General features: G+C 43.6%; 1 protein-coding gene across 1 annotated transcript in view; it reads left to right on the top strand.

The window, feature by feature from the left end:
* The window catches only part of PCSK5 (proprotein convertase subtilisin/kexin type 5), a 336,435-nt gene extending 318,354 nt beyond the window's left edge, over positions 1-18,081 (top strand). The window contains exons 34-36 of the mRNA XM_039242170.1: positions 11,448-11,548; positions 14,278-14,464; positions 17,405-18,081. Coding sequence (XP_039098101.1) covers positions 11,448-11,548; positions 14,278-14,464; positions 17,405-17,808 — 692 coding nt within the window. The 3' untranslated portion in view covers positions 17,809-18,081. The remainder of the gene's footprint in view (positions 1-11,447; positions 11,549-14,277; positions 14,465-17,404) is intronic.
* The last annotated feature ends 1,665 nt before the right edge of the window (positions 18,082-19,746 follow it).

Genomic DNA, 19,746 nt, shown 5'->3' on the forward strand with positions numbered 1-19,746 from the left:
CTTCTTCTTGATTCTGTAATATACTGCTTTATCATAGCTCTTTTTACATTACATTTTAATTAAACGTGTCCATCTCTCCTACTAAATGTGAGACTCTCAGGGGGAGGATTCTACCACATTTATTTTGTATACCCTATTCTAGTCTAGACTGTAACAGTAAGTGCTCATTAAGTGTTTGCTGAATGAATGAATAACAGAAAACAAATCCTAAAGTCTTTCTGCAAATTGGAAAATATTCCATTATTAGATCTTCAAACGTTGCTTCTCCACCTTTTCCTTGAATCTCTTTTTCTGGAATTTCTTATTAAATGTTACTCAGGGTTTCCTGATCTCTAGGCCTCCTACCTGCTGTGTTATATTTTTATTTCTTTGACTCTCTATGCTTTAAACTAGGTTAATTCTTCAGAATTTTATTCCATTTCTCTAATTTGTTCTCTGTTTAGTCTAAAGTTCAGCCCATCTATTATTTTAGTTCTTTTTTAATTTAAATGACTTACTTTTAAATTTTTTAATCATTTATTCTTTTTAAAAATTTTTAAATGTTTTATTTATTTCTGAGAGACAGAGAGAGAGAGACAGCGTGAGCGGGGGGGGGGGGGGACAGAGAGAAAGGGAGACACAGAATCTGAAACAGGCTCCAGGCTCTGAGCTATCAGCACAGAGCCCGATGTGGGGCTATGAACCCACTAACTGTGGGATCATGACCGAAGTCGGACGCTTAACTGACTGAGCCACTCAGGCGCCCCATAAATTATTTCTTCTTTATATCCATCTCTTTTGTTTCATATCTTACTATTTGTGTTTCATGTTTCCTTTTTTTATTTTTTTGAGCAGCAGGCAAAAGTTTACTAGAGTATAAGATTAGAAAGGAAGAATAATAGGAAAGCTCTCTTTACAGAGAGGGGACATTCAAAAGTGAATGCTCTCATTATTTCTTTATGGATATGATGTCTTTATTTATTTTTTAATATCCTCAACATACTGATTTTAAAACAGTGTCAAAACTTTTCTATAAAATTCATATTATCTGGGGGGCCTGGGAGGCTCAGTCAGTTAAGTGTCTAACTCTTGATTTCAGCTCAGGTCATGATCCCAGGATTGTGAGATCAAGCCCTGAATCTGGCTCTAGGCTGAGCATGGAGCCTGCTTAAGATTCTCTCTCTTTGGGGAGCCTGGGTGACTCAGTTGGTTAAGCATCCAACTCTTGATTTCAGCCCAGGTCATAATCTCACAGTTCATGAGTTCTAGCCCCACATCGGGCTCTGCACTGACAGCAAAGAGTCTGCTTGGTATTCTCTCTCTCCTTTTCCACCCCTCCCCTGCTCTCTCTCTCCCATAAGCATTTTTTTAAAAAGACTCTCTCTCTCCCCCTCTGCCCCTCTCTCTCATTGGCTCTCTCTCTAAGGAAAAAAAAAAAGACTAAAAAAAATGACTCCACTGATTTTGGAACAGAATTGTACCTAGTAACTGCATGTGAGGTGTTCACCCTGGGACTCAATCCCTCACTACCTCATCCACCAGGCTCTAAATCCAGACACAACCAGTTACTGGAAACCTGAGCCAACCTGGCCTTTCCTCTTCTGGCATACCTTCTCTAGCCTGCTTTACCTTGCTACCTCTTTCTAATCCATCACAGTCAGTATTTCCTCTACCAAGCCTTCCTGAATCCCTCCATTCTGTGTAACTTTCATTCTCTGCATTCATTCATCTACTTATTTATTCAACAAATGTTTCTCCTGCAGTTTGGTCCAGACAGTGTCCACACAACTGTGAACAAGGCAGCTCAGAGGGCATATTTTATATTGTTTATGTATTCTTGGTCTCTCTCTCTCTCCATTTGTGTCTCAACTGAGGGCCTCAAAGGCACAAATTAATAGGTCTCACTCGCCTTTGTATCTCTGGCTCTGAGCACAGCCACAGTGGCAGGCAGTGGTGGTGGCCGGTGGCGCTGAAGGCACCTCTAACAAAGGTGGTGGTGCCGGGAGGCGCGACCATGCCAGCCGGGCAAAGGCAGCAGCTACCACAGTCCACAACACATCTGGGACAGGGGTGCTCTGTCCTCTGTAGGCCTCTGTCTCAAGGCCATCATGAAGGTGACCATCAGCATGGCCCTCCACAGCTGAGGCACCAGGGAGGGCCATCTCCAGCCAGGAGGTGCTGGGAAGGCTAAGGCCATGGTAAATGGTCACCAACTCTCCACCCTGTGGACTTCCTAGGGCACCATGACTTCACCCCCTTGGACAGCAAGGTGGACAAGAATCCGATCAAGCTTTTTTTTTTTTTTCCCCACTTTTTTTTTTTTTTTTTGAGAGAGAGAGAAAGAGAGTGTTAGCGGGGGAGGGGCAGAGAGAGAAACCCAGAATGCAAAGCTGGTTCAGGCTCTGAGCGGCCAGTGCAGAGCCCCACGTGGAGCTGCACCCACACTCCAGGAGATCACGACCTGGGCAGAAGTCAGATGCTGAACTGAGCCACCCAGGCGCCAGAGAATCCGGTCAAGTTTTAACTGGCCTGCCTCCACCACAAGGTCTTTAAGCTCCTCCACTTCCCCGAAGTCCTCAAGGTGCATGCCACCAAGTTCAAGATCAATTTCCCTACGCACCCGGACTGGGACTCTTTCTTCCGTGACAAAAAGGAGGGTAATGAGATGCCAGGCGCGAGTCACCGGAAGGGGCTGCCCTGCAAATAGCTCGCCCTGAAGAGTCGGCCCAGCGAGGAGGTCGTGGTCAAGGTGTCGGAGACAAGTGCGAGGAGATATGGAACGCGGGCGCCCCATGCTGGACCCCCAAGGGGCGGAGGTGCCAGGCCCGAACTTACACACCTGCAGTTTCTGGGGCACTTGAACTTCCAGGCGAACGTCGCATGCCGCGAGTGCGCACCTGAGCGGCGTCGGAGCCCTGAACGCCGCGCCGCCTGAAGCTCCCGTAGAAAGGCCGGGTCCGCAAGGCCGCTGCCTGCGACATAAAGTCACTTGTGACTCCAAACACCTGAGTGACGCCTCACGTAAGAAACAGCAGCTCAGGAGGCAGAAACTTCATAGGAGCTAAAACAGGAAAGATCAAACCGCCTAGAGAAAGAAGCAGAGGAGAGGCAGAGAACAGAGCAAAGGAAAGACAGAGTAAGAACTAGAGACAGGACGCAAAAGAGGAGAGAAGCTTCCCAAGACGGAGCCAAAACAGGACCGTGAATTCTGTCAGAATCAGAAAAAGCCGGAGGAGCTACAAGCGGAGGAGACGAAAACGCCGCAAGAGAAAGTAAAGCCGGAAGCTCAGAGGGGGCGGGAGGGGGGGGGGGGGGGGTTGGTCTCGATCTTCCAATCCGCAGCCACCTGTTCCTGCTCCGCGCTGCCCACTGGGCGCTTCTCTGAAACGTGGGGTCGGTGTCTGCAGCCCCCTGCTTTCCTCAGCTGTTTGCAACTATAACAAAAAAAAAAAAAAAAAGTAAGTCTCAATACCAAGAGAAAAATCAAAAGCTTGAAGAGAGTACTCAAGAATTTTTTGTTTTAGAGTGACGATCAGTGACAGAAGCATTAAATGACTCTTAGCTACAAAGTGCTTACTTAGACCAGTGATGATCTAAACTAATCTGGGAATGGTCACCTGCTATTCGTACTAGGCCTAGAATTTCTTTTTTCTTAATTTTTTTAAACATTTATTTATGTGTTGAGAGACAGAGATGGAGCGTTTGCAGGCGAGGGGCAGAGAGAGAGGGAGACTCAGAATCCAGAGCAGGCTCCAGGCCCTGGGCTGACAGCCCAGAGCCGGACGTGGGGCTTGAACTCGGGAACAGCAAGATCATGACCTGAGCCGAAGCTGGCCGCTTAACAGAGTGACCCACCCAGGCGCCCCTAGAATTTCTTTTACATAACTCCCAACATGGGGTATCCAACTAAAACATAATGCAAGCCATGCATACATTTTTAAAATTTTCAGCAGTCACATTTTAGACACTAAAAATAAACAGGCAAAATTAATTTTAATAATATACCTCTTTAATTAATGTATCCAAAATATAATCATTTGAACATGTAGTCAACCTAAAAACTGAGACTTTTTTTAATACCAAGTCTTTGAAATCCAAGGTTTATGTTACATTTGCAGCACGACCCCACTTGTCCTAATGGGGTTTCAAGTGCTCAGTAGCCACACGTGGCCAGTGGCTACTGCACCGGGCAGCACATTTCTAATTTAGAATAATGGCTTCAGGAGAGCCTGGGTGGCTCCGTTGGTTGAGGGCTGGACCCTTGATTTTGGCTCAGGTCGTGATCCCAAGGTCATGGGATCTAGCCCCATGTCAGGCTCTGCACTGAGCATGGAGGCTGCTTGAGAGTCTCTCTCCCCCTCTGTCCTTCCCCCCACGTCCCTGAAATGAAAAATTAAAAACAGCAACGACAACAATGGTTTCAGATGATATTTTGGCAGTAGACCATCTCCTTCTGGTGAAATCTTAAGCTGAATCCTGTTACATAAAATGACCAGGGCGGAGCTGCTCAGACTGGAGCACAGGCAGAACATCAAGAGCCCCACCTAAAATGCCCTCCACTGCCAGGCAATCCCTTGAGGCAACTCCATGAAAACCGCCTGCACAGCAGCCCCCACCCTTTACTACCTGCAGCTGACAACAGTCCGAAAGAACTGGCCTCCCAAACAAACTTGCATTAAGCAACCATCCATTTGTGTTCTCTTCTTTTCATTCCAGAGGCACATGGAGTGGCTGCTCAAAACTTCTAATCAGAATAAGATAATTGGGGAACACATTGAATTGGGGGTGGGGTAGAAGGGTTGGTGGAAGGTTGGCAATGTCATCAGCCACAGACCAGATCATAGTAAATACAGTATTGGCTTTCTATTAGGTTTTTTGATACCAATATTTGATACCACCATTACTAGATATGTGGGGCCTTTATTCCAACTAGGATTGCCAAATACTCTATATTCCGATGTGCTAAGTCTGATGCCCTAAGGGCAACGCAATGGGCTGGAGCACTTGGTTTTTATTCAAGATCAGGCCAGCCATCGTTATTAGGTAAGTTAATGTCTCAACCTCAGCCAAGCAACACAGAATACTAGCTTTTGGGTTTTTGGGGGGGTTTTTTTGTTTTGTTTTTTGTTTTTTTTTACAAATAGTTTATTGTCAAGTTGGTTTCCATATAACACCCAGGGCTCATCCCCACAAGTGCCCCTCTCTGTTCCCATCCCCCCTCCACCCCCCACATCCATCAGTCCTCAGTTTTTGTCAGCATTCAAGAGTCTCTCATGGTTTGCCTCTCCCTCTTTCCCCCACCATTTCCCCCCTTCTTCTCCCCCACGGTCCTCCATTAAGTTTCTCCCAATCCTCCTATACGTGCAAACATATGATATTTGTCCTTCTCTGCCTGACTTACTTCACTCAGCATAACACCCTCAAGTTCCATCCATGTTGCTACACATGGCCAGATTTCATTGTTTCTCATTGCCATGTAGTATTCCATCGTATAGATAAACCACATCTTCTTGATCCATTCATCCGTTGATGGACACTTAGGCTCTTTCCATGTTTTGGCTATTGTTGAGAGTGCTGCTATGAACATTGGGGCACATGTGCTCTTTTTAAAGATTTTTCTTCGTAGGGATTGTAGAAATTATTAGTGATGTTGTAAGCACAGTTGGGAAAACTACAAATTTCTTTAATTGAGTTTGAGATGTGCTGGGTAGATGAAAGGTGATGGTTCTGAGAATTCTCAGTCTCAAAAGTTCATCAACACATCCAGACGATGAAATGCTCTTCAGTGCTAAAAAGAGATGAGCTCTCAAGCTATGAAAAGACATGGAGGGAGCATAAATGCATATTACTAAGTGAAGGAAACCAAGCAGAAAGCTACACACTGTATGATTCCAACTGTATGACAATTTGGAAAAAGGAAAACTATGGTGAAGACAGTAAAAGGTCAATGGTGGCCCGGGGTGGGGTGCAGGGTGAGACGAATAGGCAGACCACAGAGGATTTTAGGGCAGTGAAAAGATTCTGTATGATATTATAATGACAGATAAGTATTATTATACACTGGTCCAAATGCATAGGATGTACAACACCAAGAAAGAACCCCAAGGCAAACTAGAGACTGGGTGATAATGATATGTCTATATAGGTTTACCTTTGGTAAAAAAAAAAAAATACCATTATTTTTTTTAACTTTTATTTTTATTTATTTCAAGAAATAGAAAGAGGGAGGCGAGAATAAACAGGCTAGGGGCAGAGAGAGAGAGAGAGAGAGAGAATCCTAAGTAGGCTCCACTCTGGCAGTGCAGAGTCTGATGAGGGACTCAGTCTCACAAACCATGAGATCATGAGCAGAAATCTAGAGTCAGATGCTCAACTGAGTGAGCAACTCAGTCACCCCCACAATTTCCCATTCTGGCAAGTGATGTTGACAATGGGGGACGCTGGGCATGTGTGGCAGCAGAGTCCATGGACAGTGTCTGTACCGTCCTCTCTATTTTGTTGTAAGCCTGAAAGTCCTCTAAAAAACAGCCTTAAAAAAAAAAAAAAGGTCATCCGCACATTGCGGTGAGAATATATTCAAAGGAGAGCTTGTCACAGCCGAGTAAATCTCACAGCCATTCTGTTCGGGCCTCCTCCTCCTGTGTTTGACTTGAACTCCAAGTGTACCTGGTTGAAGCCTTCCACACGTGGTGCTCATTTAGACTACCATCCTTCCTTTCCCCCGGCCACACACATCCTTTGCTGCTTAGTGAACCTGTGTGCTGTCCTCTGGTTTTGCAGTATATAGAAACAAAACATGGGGACAGGTTTTCTCCTGGGTTATAAACTGGGTGAAAAAAGGACGAATTCCAAGCTAAAACATTAGTTGTCGTACTAAGAAATGAGGATGCACAACAACTACAGGAAAACTTAGCAAACTAAGTAAGCAATCTGCCAACTCAATTTGTCTTTCGTTCACATTTGACTGCCCAGTAGTAGGACAGTATGAAAACAAACAGGTCAGAGCACTGGGCAGGGTGGGGGTGGGCGATGGGCGGCATACTAAGGTTCCTCCATAATCGGCTCATTCCTTACCTACACATTTAACTTTGCATTCATCCTCTTCACAAAATTGTTCGGAACAAAAATACAGGCTGGTAGCCAACACCTCCTACCTCTTTCCAGCTTCCCCTTCCTGTGTGGAATGACATCATGGATGGTCACAGAGGTTGCTCTGCATTGCTCAGTTCGCTCACCCTGTGGGGTCAGTCCAAAGGAAAACCAATAGTGACTTGTGAATTCTAAGGAAAAACCAAGACAATCTTTATAGGTCCCACAGTTCCTGCAGATACTTAGAATCAGTGATAAATGTAGGTTGTTAAATGTGGAAACAATAGGAAACACCCTGGAAATTAACACATGGCTCTCAGCAGGAGACCCTGTGCACCGGGTGGTACAGATTTTGCAATAAGTCAGTGTAGGAGACCTAACTTGTGACAGTGACTTTGAAGAAGATCACCCAGAAGATGAGCTTCGGCCACATTGCTGCTGGTGTTCTGGGAAATGTAAACAACCTTAAGGCACAAATGTCATCACCTAATCTTTTTCCTGGTTGGTTTTTTGTTTTGTTTTGTTTTGTTTTCTGTGACCTAATCTTCTTACTGCCTTTTTCTCTTTTGATTCTTCCTACCCTCAACTTCTCTTCATTAAAAACAAACAAAACAACACTTAAACACATATTTTGTATTCTAAAAATTGAATCAAGACATCTAAGCTGTGTTTTAGAAAAATGTAGGCTGGGAAAAGGAAGGAAGAGAGAAGGAGAAAGGCTTATTCTTTCATCAGAGACCACAGTTCTGCTCCAGAACATGTAGGAAATTCTGTCGGAAGCTACAGGTGAGATAAAAATAGGGTGGCTGTCTCAGATTTGATAGTTTACTACAAATCTATAGTCATCAAAACAGTATGGTACTGGCACAAAAATAAACACAGAGATCAATGGAACAAGACATAGGCCCCAGAAACAAACCCACATTTACATGATTAATTACTCTATAACAAAGGAGGCAAGAATCTACAGTGGGGAAAAGATAGTCTCTTCAATCAATGATGTTGGGAAAACTGGACAGCCACATGCCCAAGAATGAAACTGCACCAGTTTCTTACACCAAACACAGAAATAAACTCAAAATGAAATAAACAAACAACTCAAGATGGATTAAAGACTTACATATAAAACCTGAAATCATAGAACTCTTAAAAGAAAACACAAGCAGTAAACTCTTGAACACCGTAATGTTTAGTAGTAAAATTTATTAGCAATATTTTTCTGAATCTGTCTTCTCAGGCAAGGGGAACAAAGACAAAAGTAAATAAGTGGAGCTACATCAAACGAAAAAGCTTTTGCACAGCAAAGGAAGCTGTCAACAAAACAAAAGAACAACCTACTGAATGGAAGAAGATATTTGCAAATGATACATCTTATAAGGGGTTCATACACCAAATATATAAAGAATTCCTACAACTTAAAAAAAAAATCTGATTACAAAGTGGGCAGAGGACTTGAACAGACATATTTCTAAAGAAGACATACAGATGGCCTATAGTCACATGAAAGGATATTCGACCTTTTTGATCAGGGAAATATAGATCAAAACCACAATGAGATATCGACCCTTAACTGGTGAGAATGACTAGTATGAAAGAGACAAGAAAAGACAGATGGTGAGGATGTGGAGAAAATGGAGCCCTTGTGCACCGTTGGTAGAAATGCAAGCTGGTGCAGCCACTATGGAAAACAGGAGGGAGATTTAACAAAAAATTAAAAATAGAAATACCCTATGATCCAGTAATTCCACTTCTGGGTATTTATTCAAAGAAAATGAAAACACTAAAGTGAAAAGATAGATACATTCTCTGTGTATTGCAGCATTATTTACAGAAGCCAAAGCATGAAAGCATCCCAGTGTCCATCGAGAGGTGAGTGGATAAAGAAGAGGTGGTGTATCTATAGGAGGCGATGTTACTCGTCCATAAAAAAGGATGAAATCTTGCCATTCATGACATCATGGACGGACCTAGAGGGTACTAGGCTAAGCGAAATAAGTCAGACAGGGGAAGACAAACACCATATGATTTCACTATATGTGGAATCTAAAACAAAATAAGCACACAAACCAGTAGAAATATAAACACAGGGGCGCCGGGGTGGCTTAGTCGGTTAAGCGTCCGACTTTCGCTTAGGTCATGATCTCGCGGTTCGTGGGTTCGAGCCCCGCGTCGGGCTCTGTGCTGACTGCCAGCTCAGAGCCTGGAGCCTGTTTCAGTCTGTGACTCCCTCTCTCTCTGACCCCCCCCCTGCTCACGCTGTCTCTCTCTCTCTGTCTCCTAGAAATAAATAAAAATATTAAAAAAAAAAAAAAGAAATATAAACACAGAGAACAAGCTGGTGGTTGCCAGAGGGCAGGGAGGTGAGAGGATGTGTGAAGGAGTGAGGGAATTAGGAGGTAGAGACTTTCAGTTGTAAAATAAATAAGTCACCAGGGTGAAAAGTACAGCATAGAGAATATGGTCAATAACATTGTGAGAACTGTATATGATGACAGAAGGTAACAGTACTCGGTGTGGTAAGCAGTTCATAATGTACATGATTGTTGAATCACTCTTGTACACCTGAAACTAATCTTTTATGTCAACTCTACTTCCATTTAAAACAAAATTATTGGGGCGCCTGGGTGGCTTAGTCGGTTAAGCGTCCAACTTTCGCTTATGTCATGATCTCGCGGTTTGTGGGTTCAAGCCCCACATTGGGCTCTGTGCTGACTGCCAGCTCAGACCCTGGAGACTGTTTCAGAGTCTGTGACTCCCTCTCTCTCTGACCCCCCCCCTGCTCACGCTGTCTCTCTCTCTCTGTCTCCTAGAAATAAATAAAACGTTAAAAAAAATTTTTTAAAAACTTAAAATTATTAAACGGCCTTGAATTTATGTCACTGCAGGCAGCCCCCAATCTAAGAAGCAATTGGGTAATAGTGGTGTGTTCTCTAAACTGTTGTTCAGAGCTCAGGATTCTTTTTTTCCATAGAAACATCATAGGTGATTGAGCTCACAGATCAGACATGAAGAGCCAATTTACCTCCCTAGTGTTTATGAAGGACAGGACTAGTGGATCCAGTTCAAATTCAACTAACCACTGTATAGTATGCTTCTGATGGGAAGACTTATATCAAGTTCCGACTCACAGTAACAGGCACATTCCGTCCCCCCCCGCCCGCCCCCATCTATCTCCCTCCTCTTGTTTTGAAATTCTTGGCAAAAACACCAGGACCGTCCTAATGGAATGAATGAGAATTCAGGTCTCCTGTCTCCAAACCCTTTCCAGAAGTTACCCCTTAATATCTGTGTAAAAGGTAATGATTGGGTCAGTCATTCTTGAGGTCTCTGAATTAGGAGAGTGGAGTATTCTCTCTCTCTCTCTCTCTCTCTCTCTCACACACACACACACACACACACACACACCCTGTAGATTCAGACCTCCTCTAATAGATAGGTCATAAGGTGTTAAGGCAGGTAGTATGAGTGAAAGAACACTGAGCTGTCGGTCAACAAACCTGAATTCGAATCTTGACTTGACCAGTCCCTATATAACCTTGAATGAATGACTTGACATACTGGGCCTTAGTTTTCATTTATTTAAAAAATAATAAATGAATAGCACATCCAATTTTTGAAAAAGCTTTCAGTTTTCGAGAGATATTCTAAGGAATCTATCACCACCACTCCCTCCCCCCAAATTAAGAACTGAACACAATGATTTGCCAAATTCTTTTAGCCCTGGCATTTTCTCTTTTTTTAAATTTTTAATGTTTGTTTATTTTGAGGGAGGGGGAGGGGCAGAGAGAGAGAGGGAGGCAGAATCTGAAGCAGGCTCCAGGCTCTGAGCTGTCAGCAGAGCCCCATGTGGGGCTGGAACTCAGGAACAGTGAGATCATGACTGGAGCCGATATCGGCTAAATGAGCCACCCAGGCACCCCAGCTCTGGCATTTTGAATTCTAAGCCTGGTGTTTCTTAATTAGAAACTCCCTAATAATGATTTCCTCACACCCTGAGTATTGGGGTCCTCCAAATCATCTGGTATCATTCTCCTCCTCTTTTTTGGTTAAGCAGAATGACACATAAAAGCTTTAGAGCCTTTCTACATGATTTCTCATTCTCTGAAAATCTTTAGTTTTGCTGTCGTAAAACAGCTATCACTTCCAAGTCCTCAGTGTCCAAATGAGAGTTCACACTGATTGGGCTAACTGGGTAATTTCTAGGTTTTTACTTGGTGTCTTGTAGATTCTTTTTTCCCCCCATCTCTTCGATCAACTCATCCATCCTTCTACCTGAATTTGCTTGACATATTCCTTGCTCCTAAGTGGGCTGGATCTAAGACAGAGGTTGAAACTTAAGGTCAGCCTCATAACTTAGAATCATTGTTTTTTTCTTTCAGGAAAAGGACCGTTCCATTGTTTATCTTGCGTGTGGAGTTATCACCTATCAGGAGGACTCTGCACCTCAGATTGTCTGGTGGGAGAATACAGAGTGGAAGAGGTACTGAGAGCTGGGCATGGTGTGCCCAAGCCATTTCTTCTTTAAAAAAAATGTTTAATGTTTGTTTTTTTTTTTAATTTTTTTTATTCTTGAGAGAGACAGCATGAGTAGGGGAGGGTCAGAGAGAGTAGGAGATACAGAATCTGAAACAGGCTCCAGGCTCTGAGCTACCTGTCAGCACAGAGCCCAATGCAGGGCTCAAACCCACAAACGGCTCATGACCTGAGCCGAAGTCGGACACTTAACCGACTGAGCCATCCAGGCGCCCCAATGTTTATTTATTTTTGAGAGAGAGACAGAGACAGAGACAGAGACAGAGTGCGAGCAGGGGAGGGGTGGAGAGAGAGGGAGACGCAGAATCCGAAGCAGGCTCCAGGCTCTGAGCCGTCAGCACACAGCCTGATGCAGGGCTTGAACCTCATGGTACGTGAGATCATGACCTGAGGTGAAGTCGGACACTTAACCAACTGAGCCACCCAAGGGGCCCCATTGCCCTCACCACTTCTGCAGAGGTATGGGAGCTAGTTTCTGCATGTATTCTGGGCAAAGTCAAAAAGTTCTAAAACTCCTACACTTGCTCTAGTTTTTAAATCTTCTGCCACTGCGTCATGGAATAATGGTTCTCCCCACTGGTAGCCTTAATTTCAATCAAAAGGACTGAGATGACCTGAAATAAATAAGGGGGAAGTTAGGTAATGAGGACCGCAGATTTAACTCTACATTCATTGCTTGTGACTTTAGAAGTTTCAGGTCCCCTTGTATCAGAAATAAGAAGTATCTTCTCTCCTACCCACCCTGCTGTCTAACCTGAAACACCTGAATAATGTCAGAACTACAAAACTGCTGTTGGTCTTTCACTTCCTCCACCCTCCAGAGTGTATTAAGGGCACCTGGGTGGCTCAGTTGGTTAAGCGTCCGACTTCAGCTCAGGTCATGATCTCACCATTTCTGAGTTTGAGTCTCACACCAGGCTCTGTGCTGACAGCTCGGAGCCTGGAGCCTGGTTTGGATTCTGTGTCTTCCCCTCTCTCTGCCCCTCCCTCATTTATGCTCTGTCTCTGTCCCTCTCTCAAAAATAGATAATTTTTTTTAAAAAGGAGAGAGATTTCATTTCCTTGCTTAGACATCATGGATATTCTGAGTTCACTAACTTCTTGTGTTTCCAAACTTTAGAAATTAAGTATATCTCGGGGCACCTGGCTGTCTCAGTCAGTTAAGAGTTCAACCTTGGGTTTCAGCTCATGTCATGACCTCATGGTTTGGGAGTTCGAGCCCCAAGTCAGGATCTGCGCTGATGGTGTGGAAACTGCTTGGGATCCTTTCTCTCTCTCTGCCCCTCCCTGCTTGTGTGCTCTCACTCTCTCTCTCTCAAAATAAATAAATAAACTTAAAAATAAAGAAATTAGGTAAATGTCTCCATGGTGAAATTCACATGACCCAACACATTCACATATGAGCTCTCTTTAAATCCTTACACTCTAAAGAACCCAGGGATCCGAGAGATTGAATAATTTGCTAAAGATCTCATGAATAGTAAGTAACAAAGCTGGGATTGAGCCCAAGGCTCTGACAATCCATGACTTGATAACAGCAGCTGAGAAAATGCCTTATCAGCACCTGAAACTGCCAACGTGCTTAACAAAGGCAATTTGCATTCCTTCTTTCCCATGGCACAGAAGTAAAATAGGAAGATCCCTTCCCTCATCTCCATGTTCAGCCCCAGTGAAGAAGTAACTTGTCAGGAGGGAAGCCATTTTCTCCTGATGGCTTGACTCTTCACTGAGATTTAACTATTTCAGCTAAACAGTCACAAATGATATTCTGGGGCAGGGCCACAAGAATCTGATAACCACAGAGGCCAAGCAGGTGAATGCATATGAGTGAAGGGTGTTGGGTCAAAGAAAACCCCAATGTATGCCCGATGAAAAGTGGAATTTGATGTGTCACATGTTTTGGTGACATCAGAGCAAGCTGGGATTATACCAACTGGGAGAGCACAAAAAAGGGGCCGCGGGCACTCAGCTGTCCGTGATGTTGGTGTGTGGTTGTGATGGCAGTGTTGACAGTCTAGTGTTTCTTTTTTTGAGAGAGAGCGAGCGTGTGCATGTGCGTGTGCGAGCAGAGAAGGGGCAGAGGGAGGAGAGACGGAATCTGAAGCAGGCTCGACACAGCCAGTGAAGAGCCCAGTGCGGGGCTCGATCTCACCACTGTGAGATCACAACCATGAGATCACAACCTGATCACATGAAGAGTTGGCCATTCAACCGACTGAGCCACCCAGGCGCCCCTAACAGTCTAGTTTTTAAAGAGAAATTAGGAACTGATTTACAAGTGGAGTATCCTAATTTTGAATGTGGGCAATGAATTGAAATTTTTTTTTTACCTGTGAAGGTCAGTGTGGATGAGCCAGACAACACTTGTCCTTGACCAGGGACAGCACATGAGCTCTCAGTTTGCAACCTGAGCTGTTCTAGAAGCCCAGTCTCCCACTGTTGTCACCCGCAGATCTCGGATAGAAAGACCCAGCAGTGATTTCCTCCAAGTGCAGACAGGTGGTCCAGGCTTCCGCCCTGAACAGTGAAAAGGGACCCAGAGCAATAAGCAATGTTTCTCCCGCCCTCCACGCACCTCTCTCCCTCATAGAGACAAGACTGAACACCCCCCTGGGAACTCCGATGCCTTGTTGATTCCTCCACACTCAGAAACAATCTCCCAATTGTTCTTAACAGGGGGAGAAGTTTAACTGTGAAAAATGCCACGAAAGTTGTGTGGAATGCAAGGGACCCGGCATCAAGAACTGCACCATGTGCCCCGCCAACCTGCTGCTGCATATGGACGACAGTCGTTGTCTACACTGCTGCAATACCTCCGACCCGTCCAGTGCCCAGGAGTGCTGTGACTGCCAGGAAACCACAGGTGAGGGGAGAGGAAGAGCAGCCTGCAGAGGAAGGGCCTGTCCTCCAGAAGCAGATGGGAGCAGAGGGGAGAGGAGGATAGAAAGTTCCAGAGAATCAAGAGAGCTATCTTTAATTGAGTGCCTGCTATGTGCTTACTGTACCTAGAACTTTCTGTCCATTAACTCATATAGATTTTTTTTTTTAAGTAATCTCTATACCCAACGTGGTATACTCACAACCCGGAGATTAAGAGTCGCATGCTTTCCCTACTGAGCCAGCCAGTGCCCCTAGAAGTAGATATTATCAATCCCCTTTTGCAGATGAGAAGACCAAGGCTCAAAGGGTTTGATTCACATGCTCAAGTCCATGGCAATGTTAAGGGTCATCTGGAATTAGAATATAGATTCTTTGGACTGCAAAGCCTGCATTCTTTTAAAAATTTTTCTTATGTTTATTTATTTATTTGAGGAGAGAGAGCACATGCAGGGGAGGGGCAGAGGGAGAGGGAGAGAGAGAATCCCAAGCAGGCTCCAAGCTGTCTGCACAGAGCCCGATGTAGCGTTCAATCTCACAAACCATGAGATCATGACCTGAGCCCAAAGTCAAGAGCCAGACGTTCAACTGACTGAGCCACCCAGGGGCCCCGGCATGGCCTGCATTCTTTCCACTGCTATGCTGCCTCTGAGATGAGAGTTCAAGTCAGTCTAAAATCTCTTCTTTTGTTTTTTCTTTCTTCCTTTCTTTTTTTTTTTTTTTTTTTTAGAATCTCATCTTTATAAATTTCCTTCTTCTTTCTTATTCTTTCCTCCTAGGAAAAAAAGAAATGAATCAACTATCAAAAAAGCTAATGCCAATATTATCTTTAATCATTCTATGGAAGTTAGCCAACATCTACAGGTCCTTAAGACTTGAGGCATTTTAGAAATGAACTTTCATCAAAGGCTAAAAAGAAACAAAATCCTTTTAACCAATTCCCAGGCCCCCACCTGTCTCCTACCCCCAACCCCATCCATATGGGTACTTGGTCTTCACTGGCCACAAACTTAGAAAGATCCCAAATGGAGTCATTCCTAAATAAACACACACACACACACATACACACACACACACACGAATACATACATACATATATTCTTATAATATATTCTCTAGTCCAGAAACAGATCATTTCCTTGGGTTCAGATATATCATTGCCTGACAAAGAGACATCATATTTATGTGAGCCTGTCCATGTATAAGTGAAGTTAATCCTAGACCCATAACTGCTACTAGCTATTTCTTTTTTATTTTTATTGGCCTTTGCAATTCAATTCTAAACATCTTTCCAAAAACTAACCGTTCCCTTCTTTCAGCTTTCCTACCCCCACAAACAGCTGATTTCCCATCTTCAGGGTCTGACTGCCTAATATCCATGCTATGTCAGCTAAGAATAATAACCCTCATTACATCGATGGCTTTAAATGAAGCCAGAAGTATGTACACATTGGGTGCGGACTTTATCCAAACCCGTTCTGACTGAGACCTATTTAGTCAGCTTTCCTGGGCCTTCTGTGGCCCTTGGAGATCCACGTGGGACAAACCTGGACAGTCTGTATACTCTTGATTACCTGCTCATTTCTTCCTGAGCCTCTCTGCTGCTTCAAAGAAACCAGATCACAAAGGCTGACCCTAACTCTGCAGACCTAAGCCTGGGGAACAGTAAGAAGACATGATTGCATATGGCGCCCTAGTAATTAAAACAATCTTGAAACATCTTTTATTGATTCTCCTGCCTTGGGTATGTTTATCTCCAAGTACCACACATAGATAGCTTATCCATCCCTCTGGTGCTTTAATATTTCCTCCAGAGAAAAATCCTGCACTGCTATTGTTAATGTCAAAAATAATTATGGTAGTGCTATTATTTTAGAAGAGGAAACTCTGCTGGATGGGCAGAAATCCCATGAGGATGGAAATTTGAATAAAATGGGAAATTTGTTTATCACTAGCACAAAGAGAGGAGAAATACACTGTGGTGATGAGTCAGACCTAATTGGCTAGTAGGTTATAAGAAAATAATTGCCCCTGAAATAATTAGCTGCAAAATTATATCCATTAAGTTAGTGTATATAATGTATCTAGAATCTCATAAAAGAATCTGGGGAGCAGATGGTTCAAAAACCATTTATGGAAAACTTACTGCGTATGTCAACTTGTACATCCAACAGAGCCTGCTAGTTTTGTTCCTGGTTCTCATACTCTCTTTCTCACTTCCATTGGGCAGGTTAAAGAATAAGGAAAGGGGTTTATGTGGAAACTAATTTGACAATAAACTATTTGTAAAAAAAAAAAAAAAAAAAAAAAAGAATAAGGAAAGGGGTGCCTGACTGGCTCAGTCAGTAGAGCAAGCGACTCTTGATCTCAGGATCATGAGTTTAAGCCCCACATTGGGCATAGAACCCACTTAAAAAACAACAACAAGTCAATGGTTTTGTAAGTAATCATCTCTACCTTTGAATGTTGGACCAGATGGAAGGGTACCTGGGGACAGGAATCGGGCTTAGAGAAAGTCAGAGTTGAAACAAAAAAACAGAGCATTTAGCAATAACTGAAGCATGGCCCAAGATGAAATATTTTTCTTAAGAGGAAAATAGAAAAATCGAGTATTAAGGGTGGATACTTGGCGACTGACACATGAGGTATGAGCATGAGGGGACTCTTCAGTTCTCAAACTGACCTTCATCCTAGAAGAGTTTGTCGGTATCATCAGACACAGACTGGGAGCCTCAGGGGTACCTAGTGCAATTCTGAAGAGCGGTATGCCCTCTAGGAAAATCAGAGACAATGATTCTGCCATTTTAGATTTCAAAGACAAAACAAAGCTTTTTACCTCAGAAACTAATTTTCCTCATTCCATTTCGTCTCTCCCATCCTTCCCCTCTCTGCTCTCTCCTCTTCCTCTGGGGTCTTCTTCCAACAGAGGAGTGTATCCTTCACGCAAGTGAAACTGGGCCTGCAGGTGAGCGTACCAAGACAGCCCTGTTCATCACCTCCTCCATTATGCTGGTGCTTCTGTTCGGGGCCGCTGTGATTGTCTGGAGGAAATCACGAGGCCGAGCCCAGCCAGTAGCAAAGGCCGGCTATGAGAAGCTGGCCGACCCTAGCAAGTCATATGTTTCCTACAAGGGCAGCCATCTTGAAAGCACCAGCTTTGAAGAGGATCAAGTGATTGAGTACACAGACCAGGACTATGATGAGGAGGAGGATGATGACATCGTCTACATGGGCCAAGATGGCACCATCTACCGGAAGTTTAAGTACGGGCTGCTGGATGAGGAGGAGGATGAGCTGGAATATGACGATGAAAGTTACTCCTACCAGTAGACAGACCCCCTCGCCCCCTCACCCCACCCCTTTCTGTCCCAGGCATGCACGCGAGGGTTACAGTTTGGGGGTTTTAGCCCCACACACCAGGCTGACGTGTGGGTGTATGTATTTGTCCTCTTAACCCTGAGTCCAACTAGAGTTGGTAAGAATGCTGAAATAATTTGTTCTTCTTTGGGGGTGACTAAACTCAATCAACCGTAACGAGGAACAAGGGTAAAATTCAGAGGGATTTTCCTCAAAATAGTATGTCAAAATACAGAAGTGAAAAAAAGTGAGGTCTGTATAAACTGTTTCATGCGATTAAAAAAAAAGTGGCACGCCTATAGGATTTCTGTTTCTCAGGTATTTTGTGGAGGTATTTGCTGACTTCTGGAATTGCAATATTTCTGTAAATGATTTTGGGGGGAAGGGAGATAAAAGAGTTTTTTTTTTTTCCTTCGGGGGTTTTTCTCCCCTGTGAGCTATCTTTAGGCAGAGATTGGCTCTGTAAGGAACAGCTAAAGAAGGTTCTCCACCTCATGCCATTTGTCATCCGACTCCTCCCCACAGAAAGAGTTGGAATGGATTCTAAGAAGGAAAGCTCCCAACGTCCTGCTCCCCAGCATAATAACCCAGCTGCCCACCAGCCTTCCAACGCTCTCTACCTCTGTGATCTGTTTTTAGATGTCCTAGGCTTTGCTTGGTCCTCCCTCCTGTCAAGTACCTGCTTGGATTTGTGCACCAGGCACCGTTTTCCACAAATAACAATCCAGAGAGAGGGGCTCTAACTGTGTGAAGTTATGTAAGCCAGATTTTGCAGATTTCCTTGTCAAAGCAGAAATTACAGGCAAAACTAGGAGGGGATCACAAGAAAAAGGCATTTTCGGATGAGCATGCTACTCAGAAGAAAATTTATTGCACATCTACTATGTGATAGGTACCGAGCTAAAAATGCCTTTCAGAAAAAAAATCACCCCCACTTAATACCATGACTTCATAAGGTTGGTACCATTATTGCTCTGTTTTCATAGGAAACCTAAGACTCTCCGAGAGGCTATGTAAAGAGCCCAAGGTCACAGAGAGCTAATCAAGATTCCAGGAAAAAGAATGACCCTAAAATGCATTTTCTTAATAACTGTGCTAGACTGACATAAAATAAGAAGCAACCTAAAATAGTAAAAGCATGTATATTATTTTATGATATGGCAACTACGTTACCTTTACTAAATTCATGCATTTGTCTTGTCTTTTAACATCACATATCACTGACACAGGAAATCTCTGTGAAAAAGACTTCAGTGTACTGAAGGCCTCAGTGTTTCGTTAGGGGAATGCTCTTTTTTTTTTTCTTTTTTTTAATGTTTATTTTTGAGAGAGAGAGAGAGACAGCACATGAGTATGGAAGGAGTAGAGAGAGAGGAAGACACAGCATCCGAAGCAGGTTCCAGGCTCTGAGCTGTCAGCACAGAGCCCGACGCAGGGCTTGAACTCAACAAACCGTGAGATCACGACCTGAGCCAAAGTTGGACATTTAACCCACTGAGCCACCTAGGCGCCCCAGGGGAATGCCCTTAAAACAAAGGTTGGCAAACTTTCTCTGGAAAGGGCCAGATGGTAAATACTTTAGGCTTTGCACACTGATCAACTCTGCCATGTGAAACAAATGAGTAGGCTGTGTTCCAATTAAACTTTATTCATGGACGCTGACATTAAAGATAATTTTCGTCTATCGTGAAATATTCTTCTTTTGACTTTCTTTTTCTTCTGTCACTTAAAAATGTAAAACCATTCTTAGCTCACAGCATTACAGAAACAGGTAATGACCACCAGCCTGTAGTTTGCCAACCCTGGCTTAAAAATATATTTGTAAGAGACCAAGGTTATTATACACACATGATATGCTTCTGCCATTTTTGATCATTTAAAATCATCTCTTCAAAATTTATTTAAACTTCT

Source organism: Hyaena hyaena, unplaced genomic scaffold, assembly GCF_003009895.1.
Source record: "Hyaena hyaena isolate Hyena2069 unplaced genomic scaffold, ASM300989v1 scaffold_206, whole genome shotgun sequence".
NCBI lineage: Eukaryota > Metazoa > Chordata > Mammalia > Carnivora > Hyaenidae > Hyaena > Hyaena hyaena.